The sequence below is a fragment of the Camellia sinensis genome, chromosome 3 (genome assembly GCF_055761805.1).
Source record: "Camellia sinensis isolate YWXY chromosome 3, ASM5576180v1, whole genome shotgun sequence".
Lineage (NCBI taxonomy): Eukaryota > Viridiplantae > Streptophyta > Magnoliopsida > Ericales > Theaceae > Camellia > Camellia sinensis.
Genome location: NC_138963.1, coordinates 101,625,141 through 101,643,031, shown reverse-complemented (window position 1 = coordinate 101,643,031; position 17,891 = coordinate 101,625,141). Strand labels below are relative to the sequence as shown.

At 41.7% G+C, this 17,891-nt stretch overlaps 1 protein-coding gene across 1 annotated transcript; it reads left to right on the top strand.

Annotated features, from left to right (window-relative positions):
- The first annotated feature begins 16,905 nt into the window (after positions 1-16,905).
- Positions 16,906-17,310, top strand: LOC145821723 (uncharacterized). The gene has a single exon (XM_082918281.1). The coding sequence runs from the start codon at positions 16,906-16,908 to the stop codon at positions 17,308-17,310; it is 405 nt and encodes a 134-aa protein (XP_082774407.1).
- Positions 17,311-17,891: the final 581 nt, after the last annotated feature.

Genomic DNA, 17,891 nt, shown 5'->3' with positions numbered 1-17,891 from the left:
TTGCATGCACCAAGGCTCAGCGCATCATTCAAACCACATTGTAGTTTCAATACTTCGATGAATACATATTTAAAATGCATGCTATCAAATTGTTACAAATAACATGCTAAGTAGCCAAGCCTATCTTAGTTGCATATCGCATTAGTTGCATTAGACATCTTGCATAAGTTAGGATGATACATATTTTTTTAACTTTTCTTTGCTTTTTTTAGCTTGGAGTAGTAGGTGAGTTTTAGTGCTTTAGCATACTTGCATGAGTGTGAGTGATTTCCATGTCAAGCATGCTTTCCATGAGGCTAAATGCTTAATTAATGAATTGCATGAATGCCTATGGATGAAGGCTTGTTGCTTGAATTGGAACAATTCAATGAATGTACGTTTTAAGCCCACTTTGTTGAGTGGCAAATTCACAAACTTTAAGCCCACTTGAGGTGGCAAAATCAAACCCCATTTCAGAAAACAAACATGAAATTGAGTTGTTCCAATTTGAGCAAACTAGTCTATACCTTGTGTGTGTGCATCACATAGTAATGCTAGCCTAATAGCTGGAAAAAGAGCATATAATGTTAATAAAAATCATATCATGATTAGTAGAGGCCAATCTTTGATCGGGCGAGTAGGGTGGCTCAATTCATGACCCTCCCCTCTCGTACCTAAGTTCCTGAGCCAAGGCAACTTTGATGATAAAGGACACGTGGCCTTTGGCGCGAGTCATGGGTTTCCTAAATTTTCCCAAAATAAAATATTTAGGTGGCGACTTTGTATTTGGCAAAACAGTCCAATTTTGGTATTTTTTGATTCAAATCAATTTTCCAAAAGATTTTTCGAATTTGGACTCTTTGGTGTTTATCAATTTCAAATTACACTTGTGAGATTAGATTCAGAACACTTGTGAGATTAGATTTAGAACCACGGGAGTCTGAACTGTAGGGCTTCTTTCAAATCTCCGAAAGGTGGCGCGAAAAAGTTGAGCTACACACCCCACTTCATTTCCTCACTCATCCAAGTCCGAAAACACTCCTTTTCTTTCTCTAGGTGCTTCATCTCTCTAGATTTATGCTTTATACACATTTTCCAACGCCCCACGCAAACGTTTTTTGAAAACCCTCTTTGATTCTCTATACTTTGAACTGATCAGATTTTGTTTTCGTTGATCTTTTTGCATTTTCACCACTTTGGGCTTGTTTCCCACGAGTTTCTCTCTGGTTTCATGAACTTTTCGGGTTTTGACTTTTTCTTCCATTTTCTCTCTCCTAGGGTAGACTTTTTTCAAGTTTTCCCTATTTTCTTCAGTTTTCACCCACTTTTTGCCCACTTTCTAGATGGTGGATAATATTCCACATGACGGTGCTCCTCCTAAGGTTTCACCTCTACTATCACCCCATATCAAGGTAGAGGAGCAGTGAATGCCGAGGCTGGCGAAGGGCATTGCGGTTGACTTTAAGGCAGAGTTCATTTCAGAGCTTGAGCCTGAGCCACTACCACTGAGGGTACGGCCCTTTGATCCCATGACTTATCACCCCCACACACATATGATATCACCAAGAGGCATCAGGCGCTTTGATGATTTCAATGGTGGTGTGCCGGAGGATCTTCTGCTGAGGGAGCCTTACTCCCACCTTTCCTATGGCGCTTCCGAGGTACAAAATTTATTTTGCATGCATTTCCACCTTTCATTTGACTGTATTTCTTACATTGCCTTTCATTTGAATGCTCTTTATCACTGTCGTTCATCTGATTCAACCTTTCTTTGCCACAGGGAGACTCCCACTCTCACAAGGGTTACGGGGCTATGACGGTGAGAGACTGGTATTATGAGCTCTTGCCAAAGGTCCGCGACCTTGTCAACGAGGCTGGCTTTGGTCTATTCTGCACCTTACTCTCGCGACACCTGGTGAATCAGGCTCTTCTCGGAGCGCTGGTGGAGAGGTGGTGGGACACCACTAACTCTTTCCACTTCTCTTCTGCTGGAGAGATGACGATGACTCCCTATGACATCGCCACACTCACAGGCTTAGGATTAAGGGGTGATCCGATCCCTTTTAACATGGACCTAGGCAAGTGGGAGGTAGCTTAGATCCACCTGCTTGGAGCGCGCCCGCCTCTACATAGACCAACGATGGTGAGATACAGCTGGTTCCCTAAGCACTTCTGCGGAAGTGAGCCCGAGACATCGAAGGAGGTAGACTAATATGTCCAAGGCTTCTTGATGTTCCTACTTGGCACCACCTTGTTTGCGAACAAGTGAGCGCCCTCACGACATTGCCTTGTAGGCTTGTACTTATTGAGCGCCCTCGTGACATTGCCTCAAGTGCGGTTCTATGACTAGGGTGGAGCTGGCTTCGCCGCACTCTATGGCTATATGAGCTCCACTTCTCGCATGAGGGGAGAGCGGGTCAGAGGCTACTGGAGAGCCTAAAAGGTATGCAACACACCTTTCTACTTTTGTACTTTCTGTTCAATATCTGTTCATAACTTATGCTTTCTGCTTTGCACTTTCTATTTTATATCTATTCATGCATTGTGCTTTCTACTTTGCACTTTATGTTTTATATCTATTGACACATTGTTGATTACACTGCTGTCCTTTTCTTGCAGTTATGGGTTTATGCCTATTTCCCGGCTCTAGCTCCAAAGCCTGTAGAGGAGATCCCTCACGTAGTGCCTTACTCATGGCGATACGACGGCCGGTGTTGGCGCTAGAGCCGCGATGACATGACCTTTGCCTTCTACCACCGATACTTCGATACGGTGGTTGCCAACGAGGTAATTCGAAACTCACAGTCATTTTTGCTTTACTACTGTTCTGATTCATACTTCGACAACTGATGGCAACTAACAATCTGTACATTCTTTGTTTGCAAATTATATAACAGCCTTGGGAAACAATGCCAGCTGGAGTAAGGGACCAGTACGCTAGGGCTTGGGCCACATCTCGATTCTGAATTTTGTTAGAGGGCCCAGTCTGCCGAGCCTATTTGTTGGGTGAGCGTTTCATACGCTAGACTCTGGGTTCACGCATCCCAATTGTTCCCATGCCACCCCCAACATCCATGTAGACAGCTGATAGCCTCCCAGCTAAGGCTATTATTTAGTTTATGGTGGGACTAGATGCCGATTACTTCAGAGCGGAGGGCAATTATGCGGCTTTCATCCAGACTCATCTCATACCCCTTCTAATAGGCATTCGCGCGGGCGATGCTGCAAGTGCTTCCTCGATGGGCGAAGTTGCCCAAGAGACCGAGGCCAGTTTTGGAGGGGCCTCTCCAATTGTGTCAGTGGCTGGTTAGCTAGTGATTCCCACTACGCTCACATGTTGGCAGTTGATCGGGTCAGCATATCAGATTCTGATAGAGCCACCCGAAGCAGGCCATGGGTATGTCAGAGCCTGTGGTGCACCTCAGGTATGAACCACACTTTACAGCTTGTAACCGCACTCTCCCTTTCCAGATATTAATTACTCCAGATATTGATCATTCTAATGCACTTGCAAGCACCGATTGAGTACATAGAGGGCCTGCTCCAGCTGGTTGCTTCTCTGATTGGCATGGTACAGAGAAGAGAGAATTGCCTAATCTCCATGGTATCCAAGTATCTTTCCTGTTTTCCGCCTATATTTCACTACTACCTCACACTATTGTACACCACACTATCATATTCCCACTAGCACGCTGACACGCATACTACAACATTCACACCATCCCACACTGCACGGACACATTGTACTCATATTGTACCTTTTGCATGCATTCTACATACATACACTGTATCTGATATGTCGACACTTGTTTTTCAGATCCTATCTGTATTAAGGACACCAACAGCAGCACCACCACCACCAACAGCACCTCCTCTGATGGCAGGAATTAGAGGTAGACAGGCCCTAGCACGCGGCCGAGATGAGCACTAAGGACGAGGCAGAGGCAGGGGCGCTCGGAGCTAGAGCAGCAAGTATGAGCCCGTATTGAACGAGGATGATATCGAGACTTGTGACTCTGAGGAGGTAGTGTGCTGACATTCTGAGTCTGAGGGCGGAGGTGATGATGTTGGCTTGGGGTCTGGGAACGGAGAAGACATCGAGGGTGGCTCTAATGTAGAGAAAAGAGATGATGAGACCGGCTCTGGCTCAGGAAGCGGAGATGATGAGACCAGCTCTAGCTCAGAGTTTGATTCTGATAGCGGTGCTGATGGAGACTGTCCCTGAGTCCCCTCCGAGGAAGAGGACGAAGAGGGCCTCTCGAGATTGAGATGACTGGTGCTGATTTTTGTACTTTTTGCTTAGTTTCTTTTATTTTGGTAGTTCAACACATGTATAGCTTCAGATACACTTTTACTTTTTCTTCTAAAAACTTGTGCTCTCTTTTGTAAAAGCTATGATCGGGGGAAAACCCTGCAGTTTTATGAAAAGAGTTATTGTTTTACAACATGAGCACCACATTTGCATGGAATGAAAATGGAGTTTGAATTTGAAAATGAAAACTTGTATTGGCACGATGTTCTTAATCGAATATTGAGGTGACCAACAACCAAAATACAAAATACAACTCGATAAACAAAGCGCAAACAACTCAAACACAGCTATGAACACTTGTTAAAACCAAAAGACTCAAAACAAGACCTCAAAACAGAAAGACAAAGATAAAAAAAGACTGCCCAAACTGCCAGACCCATAAGTGGATGACAAGCCAGAAAAAGTGGGTTGCCGGCCACAAAAGAGGGGTTATTGGCCACAAAAGGAGGGTTGCTGGCCACTAAAAGTGGGTTGTCGGCCACTTGTGATGAATCCACCAGACAGCTGACAGCTGGCCTACACCCATAGCCTTATCCACTACAAAAGGTCTTTCTACGTGATTTCTTCACCAGAACCTCATTTTTGCTGCTGTTTCTTCCACACTTGGAGATATTTCTTGTCGAGAAGCTCACGGATTGGATAGCCACTTTAGACGGCATGAAGAAGGTAAATTTTTTAGGTTTTGGCATAAACGCGCTTTTTCTGTTAAGCCATACTTGTAGACCGCTCGAACTTCCTCCGCGCGCCCCCCTTTTGGAGAGGGCGCGAATTTGGGTTCTAGCTACTACAATTCGGACTCCTGTCACGGTTCTTAATCTAATCTCACAAAGTGCAATGTAAGACTGATAAATCACCAAAGAGTCCAAATCCGGCAAATCATTTTTGGAAAACTTATTTTAATCAAAAAGCGCCAAACATGGACTGCTTTGCCAGATTACAGAGTCGCCACCTAAATATTTTATTTTGGGAAAATTTAGGAAACCCTGACTCGTGCCAAAGGCCATGTGTCCGTCAACACCAAAGTTGCCTTGGCTCGGGAACTTGGGTACGAGAGGGGAAGGTCCTGAAATGAGCACCCCCGCTCGCCCGATCAAAGATCGGCCTCCACTAACATGATATCTTGTTTTTGTAAACACATGTGTTCTTATTATGGTTATTAATATAACTTACTAGGTGATGTGCACAACACACAAGTATAGACTAAATCGCTCGATTTGGAACAAAACATCTCATTTTGTTTTTCGAAAATGGTTTGAAGGTGCTACTCGCAAGTAGGTTAAAATGCGGATTTGCCACCCACAAGTGGGCTTAAAACTCACAATCGTCGAATTGTTCCAATTCAAGTAATCGAGCCTTCATCCACAGGCATTCACGCAGTTATAACAATTAAGCAAATAGTCTCATGGCAAGCATGCTATCATGGCAACACTCACACACATTTAAGGATGCTAAAGCATAAACACTTACAGTGTACTCCGAGCCAAAATAGAAAACAAGTTAGAAATCAATGCATGATCCTAACTATGTAAGATGCCTAATGCAACGCATGCAAAATGCAATGAGATAGGCTCGACTACCTAAGATGGCATATGAATGCAACACTTTGATACATGTATTCAAAATAGCTATTGAAATACAATGCAGTTTGAATGATGCACTGAGCTTGGTGCATGCAAGACAAATGAATGATGCACGCATGCAAAGCATAAGGTATGCTAATTGAAAATGACGCTAAACTAACCATCGAAAGAGGTTAAGTAAAAGGGAGAAAGAAATGGTGGTTGGAAAACATGCACACACACACGCACCCTTATTACAACATTTGCCGTCTCGACGGAGGGTCCGAATGAATAAGCTAAGCTAATCAACTAATCTAATTAAGTTAATTAGACTAATTATTACAAACCAATAAAGAAATAGCTAAACTAAGCTACTTAATTATTACAACATTTAACTAATTAATATAAATAAATCAAATAACAAATTCAAGCTAATTAACAAATAAAGCTTTAAACTAAGCTGCTCCAGCTCTGTTTGAAGATGCATGCACGCATTCGGTTTCTCGCCCCGAAAAGCCTTCCGGTTTGCTCTTTTGAGGCTCTGTCTGTAGGGTGTCCTTAAGAACTTGTTGCAGGATCTTACCAAATCCATGCTGGGAAATGCACCAGTGGCCTACCGGCCATGAAGAGTTGCTGTCGGCCACCTGTCGGCCAAGGGTGTGCACTGCCGGCCAATGATGAAGCAGTGTCGGCCATAAATGTGGCACTACCGGCCACTGGTGTGCTGTGACACCATTCTGCAACAGAACACAACTAGAGAAAAAGGGATGGTCTCCCAAGGGTATGTACGTACTATGCCACTCCATATTACCTCAAAACATCAAGGGAGAGGCACCATTGGATCCAAGACCATCAATCAAGCATCTCGATGCATGATGGCCAAAGATCCAACTTGCACAAATTCAATAAATGCAATGCAAACAAGACTCTAAATCCATTACCTCATCATGGATGATCAAAGGCAACAGAGACAAAAGGGGATTGGCTCACTTTCATCACTTCAAATATGAAATGGACCAATCCACCTTGTGTTCAATATAATGTTCGATTGAACACAATGCAATGCACACAAAACATGATTATCTTAGCATGTTTTGCTTAGCTCAATTCTTGTTTACACATTTTAAGTTACCAAGTCATTCATTAACCAATTTGTCCAAAGGTGAAGTCCTCTAAGGAGAGGAGGTCAACCAAGAGAATGGTTTAAGCCATAGGAGAAACCATGCCTTTCACTAGGAGGAACCCTAAAAAGAGGGTTAAAACCATTTAAGCACAAGCCTCAATCCCATGCATTAAACTCAAACTCAAGACTAACCAATCCCCAAAACAAATCAAAAGTGAAGGAATGGGGGAGATGGCAGATTTTTCAGTGCTAAAGTGGCATGAAATACAAGACTCTAACATGCAAACACTTCATGTACAACATGCTAGAAGGCTTAAGCATTAAAACTAGTGAAGAGCTTTACACTAGGACTATGTAAAATCAATCACAAAGGACCAAACCAGCCCTAGACAGACCTCAAGCATGCCAAAACAGTGGCTAAAATGAGCTGAAATGATAGCATGAAAGGCAAGAAATGCATGCTCATGCATTAGCTCATAAACAAGACATAAAGCTCAACTTCTCAAAAGCATTGAAAGAGTGATAAATAAGAGAGTATGACAGAAGTTTATGCTCTGAAATTACATATCACATGATGCCATATCACACAAACATCACAAATAATGCATGCTAGGGGTCTCAAAACACAAGACTAGCAAAGCCAATTACACTATAGCCCTACAAGGCAAGCCATACATGACCAAGAACACTTGGAACAGAGTTTAATCATGCTAAAACAAGGCCAAAAGCATGCTGAAATAGAGCCAAAACAAGCTAGAACAATAGGCCAAAATGCTACGCATGCAAGGCTAACAAGTAGAATTACACTATAAGTGCAAGAAGCATGCAAGAGGTGACCAAACCAGCCAAAAACAAAGTTATGGAAGGTCCAAAAAGTCACAAAAATATGCTTGAACTAAGCCACAAAAGAGTAGAAAGATGGGCTAACTCATTAGGCATGTTAAGCTAGTAAGCAAGATTACTCTACAAGTGTAAGACGCAAGCAATGAGTGGCCAAACCAGCCAAAAAAAGACTTATAACATGGAAAATCAGTGGCAAAAACATGCTTAAATCAAGCTTCGACAGAATAAAAAAGCGTGCCCATTTGGTAGGCCAACAACACATGCAAACAAAACACAAGGAGAGAGGATCGCCCCCTCCTATTTTGGGCCTCAAAATAACCTTTCCATCACTGAAATTCAGAAGAATTTTAGTGGTTAAAAGGGCAAACAAAGATCATTTCAAAAGCTTTGAAAGGTGGCTCAAAAGGCTTTGCAAGCCAAAGAGCAAAGAGAGAGACAACCCCCTAACACAAACAAGGCTTAAACCAACACTTTTAAACCTTAAACACATAGGTTTTTATAGTTGAAAACCAGCTCCAAAAATAGTCCAAAACAATGGAAAAAGGATGGTGAAGCAAGTGTGCAAAACTAGTACAAAAGGGGAGAGTTATACCTCTTGATGCTCAGCAGCAAAACAGCCACTTTCTTAGCTCAAATGACCCTTCAACAGCTCAAAATAAGTCCCATGAGGCCTCAACTCCAAGGTGGTTCAATTTGGTTAAGGGTCTCTTTGCAAAAGTGTAAAGGATTCTAAGCTTAAGGCTCAAAACAAGAGGAGAGAGAGGCTCCTTGAGAGAGAGGCAGAGATTTAGCTCTGAAAATTTTGTAGAGAGAGAGGGATTTTAGTGTGAGAAGCTCCCAAACATGCTAAATTGTTCTTCCCTCTCAAACCATAGAGAATGGCCTCTATATATAGCAAAACATGGCTTCAGGTCGAAAATATCAAACCAAAGACATGTAGAGCAATATGCAGACAACTGGAGGTAAATATCTGCAAAAAAATGAGTTTTTCCACTGTTGGCCGGCAGAGGATCATAGATGCTGGCATTACACCATTTATGGCCGACAAGAACCATCAATGGCCGGCACTGCATCATCCATGGCCGGCACCCTTCACCGGTGGCCGACAAAGAAAATCTGCTCTCCAGGTCCAACTTCAAATGGACATAACGCCTTCATATGGACTCCTTTTCAGGTCATTCTTGTGTCCAAATTGAAGCAGCGGAAGTAAGATTTCCAATGGTAGCAGCCTCACTTCAAAATTCCAATTTTGAAAAATGTTATGCCTGTTTTAGTGAAGACTGCTCAGTTTCGATCCTGCCAAGATTCATGCCAAACTTCTCCTCCAACTTGTTTTCTTCTCTTCTCTCCTCTTTTCTTCAACTCCAAACCCCTAAACAAGGTGTTTTGAAAGATTTTTCAAAGAGTTCATCTCTCTTTCATTCATTTCCACTTTGTTCTTGCTCGGTTTACTGAAAAGCGCAACATTTATCAAAATGCGAGCGTCAAAACATCGTAGAAACTTTGTTTCAAAAATATTTTGAAAGAGAGGGTTTCAAGGTCTAAAATCTTTGGTCAAAATAGTTTTGATCCAAAATGGGGTGTGAGGTTTGAATTTGACTCTCTTCTTGTCGAAGAAATCGAACCCTTGCACTGCACAACTTTCACCACCAAGTAAACCATCAGTAGCACCCAAGTCTTAAGGGCGGTCAAAAATGGGGTGTCTACAATACTCAACTTTGTTTTTCGTTCCTCCATGCCGCAGCCCAATGCTGGGACCCAATTATGCATGTATTTTGCTTCAGAACACAAGAAATGTACCCATCTCTTGAAGAATTTCACACATTAATGGAAACCCGGCGCAATGAGGAAATCATACCTCAGTACCGTTTTAGCCACACCCAAGCTTTGGGATGAATGTGTGGGCTTACTTTGCGTGAAGCTCGATCTGTAGCCCATGATAGAGAGCTAGACATACCTAGCTTCATTCATCAGTTTTCTGACATTGATGACAAAGGAGACCCTCTCTGGCAAGGTTTTTGGCAACTTGCCCTCTGTTTATATATGCTTGCGCATTTCCTCCTTGCCCCTAGTTACGGCGGAACAAGTATTCAGTTGATCGAAGTGGCCCAATGTCTGAAAGAAGGTAAGAATTTTATCAGTTTTGCACTGGCCAAAACCCTGATAAGCTTAGATACTTTCCATCGGTGAGAGACCATCAGGTTTGCAGGGAGCCCACTAGTTCTTCAGGTATTGTTTCTCACCCTTTCTAATATATGCCTCGTACATCACTCGACACTCATACTCTATTTTCTCTCAAAGCCTTTTCTTTACTTTTCTCTCCATGCACATCTCTCTATTCTTTAATCTCTTATTTTTCATCACTTCCCAGGTATGGCTCATGGATAAGCTGAAGGTGGTGGACTCTTGCCCCAAGTATTCAACTTGAGCTTATTTATTCCGCCAACGACTAGTGGACTTTCCCATTGAGGGATGGTGGTGCAACTGGATGTGTATAAGGTTTGCAACTGACATAGCTTGGCATTGCCCCTGACTCAATCTGATTGAGATGAGTTACAGCATGGTTCGGTAGCCTGACATACAACTGATTGGACTCAAGCACTGTGTGTTCTGCTTTCCCTTCCGGTTCAGGCGCCAGTTTGGACATGATCAGACCTGCCCAATGGAGGGGGTAGAATACCCCGTTTTAATCCCATTTCATGCTTCACACTTGGCTAAGTACCTTATTTCCTGGAGGACAAGAGAGCTTCTGGCCCCTGCCCCTAGTTTCAGTTATGCCCTTTCTGGCGAGTGCTTGGCTTGTCTCAGCTCGAGGATGAGGCACAAGCTAGGCCCACTTTGACTATAGAAGCTTCCACAAGCACCAGCAGAGGACACAGGAGCACCTGACTCATCTATGCCCCTAGTTTATTGCTTTGACCTTTCTTTTCAAGTTTTATGATGTAACTTTGATTTGTATTAGAGAGTTGGAGAAATTTATGTTGAAATCAATGGAATTGAAGTTGTGAGCACTAAAAATTTTCCTTTTGGTCCAAAAATGGTCTAAGTTGTAAAAGGTAAAATTTTGAACAAAATCAACATTTATTAAAACTTTCCAAAATCATTTTTGAAAATAATCACTACTTGACATGCACAAAATTGACCGTCAAGATGTACAGCCCTAAATCGGAAAATCATAATTGCCCCTAATTGCATACCACACTGCTCCACATTGTAACCAGCTTTTTCTTCCCAAAATGAAGATCACAACCGAACTAACCGATGAGGAACAAAGATGACCTGATCAAAAAGACAGACAGAACACTTGAGTTGCAGATTGTTACGGCCAAACTTCAGGATAAAGTTGCCTGCGTATCCCAAAGATGGGAATCAGGCCTTACGTAGTTCAGTTTAGGTTCACTCGAGTATTAACTCTCTCCTTTTGTGCTCTAACTTTTGCCAAAGTCACCCTTTAGGGTTTTCACCCTTGTGAGCTCAATTTTTCTTTATTTCTAATTTTTCATGCTCTAACTTTTGCCTAAGTCGCCCTTCCGAGTTTTCAGCCTAGCGAGCCTCTCAGGGGTAGTATTTCTTCAACTTGTCTATATTGATCGGCTATGAAAATTCCAGACCATCTAGGTCCATGAGAATAGCAGCCCCTCCTGACCAGATAGCTTTGATGATAGAAGGACCAGTCCAATTGGGTCTGAACTTGCCCCTAGGGTCATAGATGGGAGCTCGGTTGTCTTTTAGTACACCTTATCTCCTTCCTTGAGATTCTTGGGCTTAACTTTCTTGTTAAAAGCCCTAGCAATTCTGCGCTGGTAGCCCTAAACATGATACAGTGCCTTTAGCCTTCTCTCATCAAGCAGCATTAATTCTTCAAATCTGCTATGTTGCCAGTCCGCCTCTGCTATCTGACGCTCAGCCATAACTCACAGTGACGGCACTTCAATTTCAATTGGCAAAACGGCTTCCATCCCATAGACAAGAGAATAAGGGTTTGCCCCTATAGATGTTCGGATCGAGGTTCCGTAGCCCCAGAGTGCAAATGGCAGTTTATCTGGCTAGTCCCTGTAGGTCTCAACCATCTTCTACAAGATGTTCTTGATATTCTTATTGGCGGCTTCAACAGCTCCATTGGTTTGTGGCCTGTATGTGGATTACTTATGAAAAGCCACATTGTATTTTTTCAACAAGTCTATCACCTCTTTCTTAAAGTGGAAGCCGTTATATGATATGATCTCGTTCGGGACTCCATACCGGTAGATGATATTGTTCTTGATAAATTCGGCCACATGCCATGGCTTCAACACTGCATAGGATTGAGCTTCCATCCACTTTGTAAAGTAATCAATCACCACCATGATATATTCATGTCCATTCGACCCATTTGGCGAGACAGCACCGATAATGTCAATTCCCCAAACTGAAAAAGGCCATGGCAAAGTCATGTTGTAGAGCTTTGACGATGGAATATTCATACGATTGACATGAATTTGACATTTGTGGCGTCACAGCACAAAACCAATAAAATCCTCCTCTATAGTGGACCAGTAATAGCCTTGTGTGAGGATCTTCCGGGCTAGCATCACATCATTCATATGCGCCCCGTATTCTCCACCGTGGATAGCCTCCATAAGGCGCTTTGATTCCTCTTCTTTGACACAGTTTATGCATTCCTAGATGACCTCTTTTATACTGCTTATCCCCGCAGATGATAAATTAGACGGCCATACATCGTATTCCCCGTTTGTCCTTGGCATTCGCCCTTGGTAGATACACCTTCTTTTCCAGAAAGTTCCAAATATCGTAATACCAGGGGTTTTTGTCATGCACTTCATCTATCGTGGCAATAGCTTCATAAGCCGGTGTATATTTCTGTTCGATGATAATCGGATGCATCCGGACTCCAAGTGGGATGTCTACCATAGAAGATAGAGTTGGTAAAGCATCAGCGAACCTATTGTTGTCTCTCAATAGATGCGTAAATGTCAATTTTTCAAACCAAAGAATCAGAATATCCAGGGTCTGATGGTAAACCTTCATCTTCTTTTCTTTGACTTTCCAATCTCCATTTGCTTGAGAAACAACTAAGTTCGAGTCCCCGATGACATCCAACCTTATTGTCCCTAATTCCAAGGCAACTTCTAAACCAGCAATACATGCTTCATATTCTGCTTCATTGTTGGACACCTTGAACTGGAGTTTGAAGGCTAAAGGTATATGGGAGTCGTCGGGTGCTATCAGCAGCACACCTATCACATAACTGTATTGATTAGACGTTCCGTCAAAGTACATCGTCCAAGTTTCCTCTTCGACTTGCAGAATGTCTTCATCTGGGAACAAGTATTCCACTGCCTCATCTCTTTCTATCAGGTGGTCTGCCAGGAACTCCGCTACAGCTCTTCCTTTAACTGACTTGCGGGTGACATATTTGAGATCAAATTCAGAGAGAAGAAGCAACCAACGAACCAAACTACCCATAAGCACCGATTTCTCAAAGAGATATTTGATGGGATCTAATCTCGAAACCAAAATTACAAAGTGAGCTAACAAGTAGTGCCTCAACTTCCTGGTAGCCCATACCAAAGGTAGCCAAGCTTTCTCTAAAGGAGTGTCGCGGGTCTCATAATCCTGCATCTTCTTGCTCAAGTAGTAGATGGCTTTCTCTACCCTATCTTTATATTCTTGAGCAAGCATGCATCCTCTAGTCATATATGTTATTGACAAGTACAAAATCAAAGTTTTCTCTGGCTCCGATGGCGACAACCCAAGCAGATTCTAGAGGTACTACTTAACTTGTTCAAAGGCAAATTGACATCGATCATCCCATCTGAATTTCTTCCCTTTCTTCAGGAGACCAAATAGTGGTTCACAAGTCAAGGTTAATTTGGAAATAAATCGTCTTATGAATTACACTTTACCCAGAAAGCCACACACCTCCTTTTCAGTCTTTGGTGGTGGCATTTCTAAGATGGTCTTGATTTTGGAAGGATCTACTTCAATGGCCCTCTGTGTGATCAGAAAGCCCATCATTTTTCCTGCCGTTACGCCGAAGGTGCATTTCTGTGGGTTTAACCTCAATCTGCATTCCCTGATCTGTTGAAAGAATTTCTTCATGACGGTGTAGTGGCCCTCTCGTTCTTTGGACTTGACAATCATGTCGTCCACATACAAAATGGTAGTCGCAGCCCTTTGATAGGTAGCACCAGTATTTTTCAACCCAAACGGCATAATCCGATAGCAGTAGGCACCCTACGGGGTGGTGAATATGGTCCTCTCCCTGTCCTCAGGCGCCATCAGAATCTGGTTATACCTGAAAAACCTATCCATAAATGATAGCAATGCATGGCCCGCAGTGAAATCCACTAATTCATTAATGTGCAGCAGAGGAAAGTCATCCTTCGGACTGGCTCTGTTCAAGTTCCAGAAGTCTACACACACCTAGATTCTACCATCCTTCTTCAACACTGGGAGGATATTGGCCAACCAGGTCAGGTACTCAAATACTAACAAGAAACCTGCCTCGATCTGTTTGGTGACCTTTTTCTCGATTTTTAGTGCCCAATCGGGACGAATTCTATGCAACTTCTGCTTGACTGGTTGGGCCTCGAGGTCAAGAGGGATCCGGTGCTATACAATCTCAAGATCGATTCCAGGCATATCTTTGTAGGACCACACAAAAACATCTTTGAAATCTTTCAACAAAGCGATTAAACGCTCGCGCTCCTCCAAAGACAACGTGGACCCAAGGTGGACCAAGCGCGGATCCTTCTCAGTACCCACATTAATGGCAATGATTTCATTAGCATAGGGTTTCGCAGACCTCTCCTCCTCTCAATTAATCAATTTTTTCAAAGCCAGAGGAATTTCTTCCCCTTCATTTTCATTAAAATTTTGAAAATCTTAGTCAACACAATAAACTAATAGCACAGAAAAGTACACAGAATCTGCAGAGTTCTCATTCAAAAGGTATAGATCTTCGATTACAGACTCAAAAGAAAAGCTGAATGAAGACCTAGACAGGACTTTGGTATCCAAGTTACCACCCCCAGAAATACCAAACTCAAACTTAGAACTTGAATCTGATCCCGACCCCACAGACTCAGTGGAATTAGATTCTAGCTCATCACCCAATTCAGAACTGGACAGATAGCCTTCCTCCAGCTGCAAATCAAAGAAGATCTCGAACTCGAGAACACGTTGCTTCTAGGAATTAACCCAAGGCTCAAGAAAAGCCACAAAAAGGGAAGTCTTCTCCCTCCCGAACAAAGCGGCCATTCAATGTCCCCTGGATTGGCCTGTGGATGAGTTCATAATGTTTTCTGGCTTGCTTAGCCTTGGCTCTGCCTCTCATTTCTTCCTTCTTCCTGATCTAATCCTCTTTTGAGAGCACATAGCCCAGTCCAAAGGCATGTGGGTTTTTTGGCACATCTGTCAATGCTGCAACACCTTTTCGACCACTTTTTTCAAGCCCCATTCCTGGAACGTGCTGCAGTTTGTTCATGAAATAAATGAACTGGGCACTGACATACATGCCTTCGTCTGCGGCCAGAATGGTCTGCATTACCCGGGCATCAGCCAGAGTGAATCCCGAAAGGAATACATCCTCCTCGCCATGGTTGATCTCTAGCACTGGCGTAGTTACCTTCGGCGGTGGATGGATTGATGAATTCCCAAAAACAATCGTCACCCCTCCCCCATAAGGGTACTTCAACATTTGATGGAGAGTGGAAGAGACAGTCTTCACATGGTGCAACCAGGGCCTCCCTAGTAGCAAATTGAAGGTAGCCGGCACATCCAAGACATGAAACTCGACCTCTTGCTCAGCTGGGCCCACCTGGACTCTGACTTGCACTATGCTTATTGTTAGACTTATTTATTTTGATGATTTATTTAATTATGTTTTAATTTATTTGAAAGAGAAAAATATAATCCAAAATTTATTTTGATGATTTATTTGAAAGAGAAAAATAGAATCAAAATTTATTTTGTCCCATTATTTCTCACCTAAGCCTTTATCCTAAATGTTGTTAGAATGTATTTAATATTTGATTAAATCAGGAGTTCAAACAGCCCAAAACAAAAGTTCAAACGGCCTAGCATAGCAGCAAGCCAAAAGGTTCAAAAGGTTCAAGTGGAAGATATTCAAATTAGTAATGATGGAAGTACAACGACTATAAATGGCTATAAAGGTTTAAAAGGCCAAAAGGTTCAAGTGAAAGATATTCAAATTTGTAATGATGGAGTGTAAGATATTCAAATTGGTAATGATGGAAGTACAACGGCTATAAACGGCTATAAATTCAAATGACTACAACGGCTATAAACGGCAATAAATTCAAATGAATACAACGGCTATAAACAACTATAAGTTTCATTATATATACCAAAGCCTCTAATGTAAACAAGTGACAAAAAAAATAAGAAAATATTCTTTGATCTATAATCACTCACATCTATTTACAGAAAAACCAGAGCTTCATTTTTTATATCCTTCTGGGAGAGATATTTATTGTATGCTTTCTTTGAAAGCAAAAATATCATTTCATCTTGTAAAAGTGTTGCAAACACTGTGTTCTTGAAATCTTAAGAGTGATTGTGAATCACCTAAGATTTGCAAGAGTTTGGGCTTGTGAAGTCTATATAAACTTTATGGAGGATTGCTCCATGTTTATAAGGTTGCTAGCACTCCTGTGAAGCTATAAGATAGTGGAAAATCTCAAGTGAAGCTTAAGGAGTGGATGTAGGCTTGCTTGAAGCCGAACCACTATAAATCTGTTTGTCTCCTCTTCCCTAATCCCTTTACTTTCCTACTACTGCTATAGCTATCTAATACTCACGTGCTAATCATTTGATTTACCCCGTATGTTAGTTATACTTCATTGTTATTTTGCTTGATCATTTACTGCTAAGTTCATCATTGTGCTTGTTAATAATTTGTTATACTGGGTAGTCAATTTTATTGTGGTATTATTAATTTTGATTTGTAGAAACCTAATTCAACCCACCCCCCCTCTTAGGTTACTTTTTGGGTAACAATCGGTATCAAAGCCTGGGGCTCTTGTTTAGATTTAACACTCTTGAGTTCTTGATCCATAGCAACCATGTATTCTACTGACTCTGCTATGGGACAAGCTAGCAATAAGCCACTTCTCTTTGATGGTAGTAATTACATCTATTGGAAAGAAAAAATGACTTTGTATCTTCAAGCTAGCAATTATGCTTTATGGCTCATTATCACTAAAGGTTCTAATATCCCTACCAAGGTAGTAGACTATATCAGTGTGCCTAAACTTGAGAATGAATTTGATGAGCGTGATTATAAACCTCTTCAAGCTAATGCTAAAGCTAAGCTTATTCTTGTGTGTGGACTAGATGCAAATGAGTACAATAGAATTTCTGGGTGTATTACTGCTAAAAAGATTTGGGATAAGCTTGAAATCACCTATGAAGGAACTAGCCAAATAAAAGAGTCTCGGATTGACATGCTTATGAACTCTTTACTATGAAATCATTTGAATCTATTTCTTAGATGTTTTATAGATTTACCAATATTATTAATGCTCTAAAATCTCTTCGTAAATCTTATACTAATGGTGAGCTTGTGAGAAAAATACTTAGGTCCTTGCCAAATGAATAGGAAGCTAAGGTTACAACTATCCAAGAAGCAAAAGACCTAACAAAATTAGGCATTGAAGAACTCCTAGGCTCACTCATGGCTCATGAACTTTCAATGATGGATGGCAGCAAAAAGGATGCCATTTGCGATGAAAATGATGGAGTAGCTAGCATGTGCCTCATGGCTCTTGGAAAAGAAGAATTCACTCAAGATGAGGTAATTTCAAATTATGTAGAACTTGAAAATGCTTTCAATGAATTACATAGCATATTTAGAAATGTTTGTGTTGAGAATTCTAAATTAAAAAAATTAGTTATTTCTCTTTCAAAGGATGTGGATGTTTTAAAAATGGAAAATGCTACTTTGAAAAATGACTTTACGTCTATTGCCAATGAGAAAAACATTTTGAAAAACAATGTTGAGGATTTAAACAAAACTCTTGAAAATTTTGTAAAAGGAAAAGAAAACCTC

What these genes read in the sequence shown, in the direction of transcription:
- LOC145821723 (XM_082918281.1), top strand. Translation starts at nt 16,906, where the DNA reads ATGTATTCTACTGACTCTGCTATGGGACAAGCTAGCAATAAGCCACTT.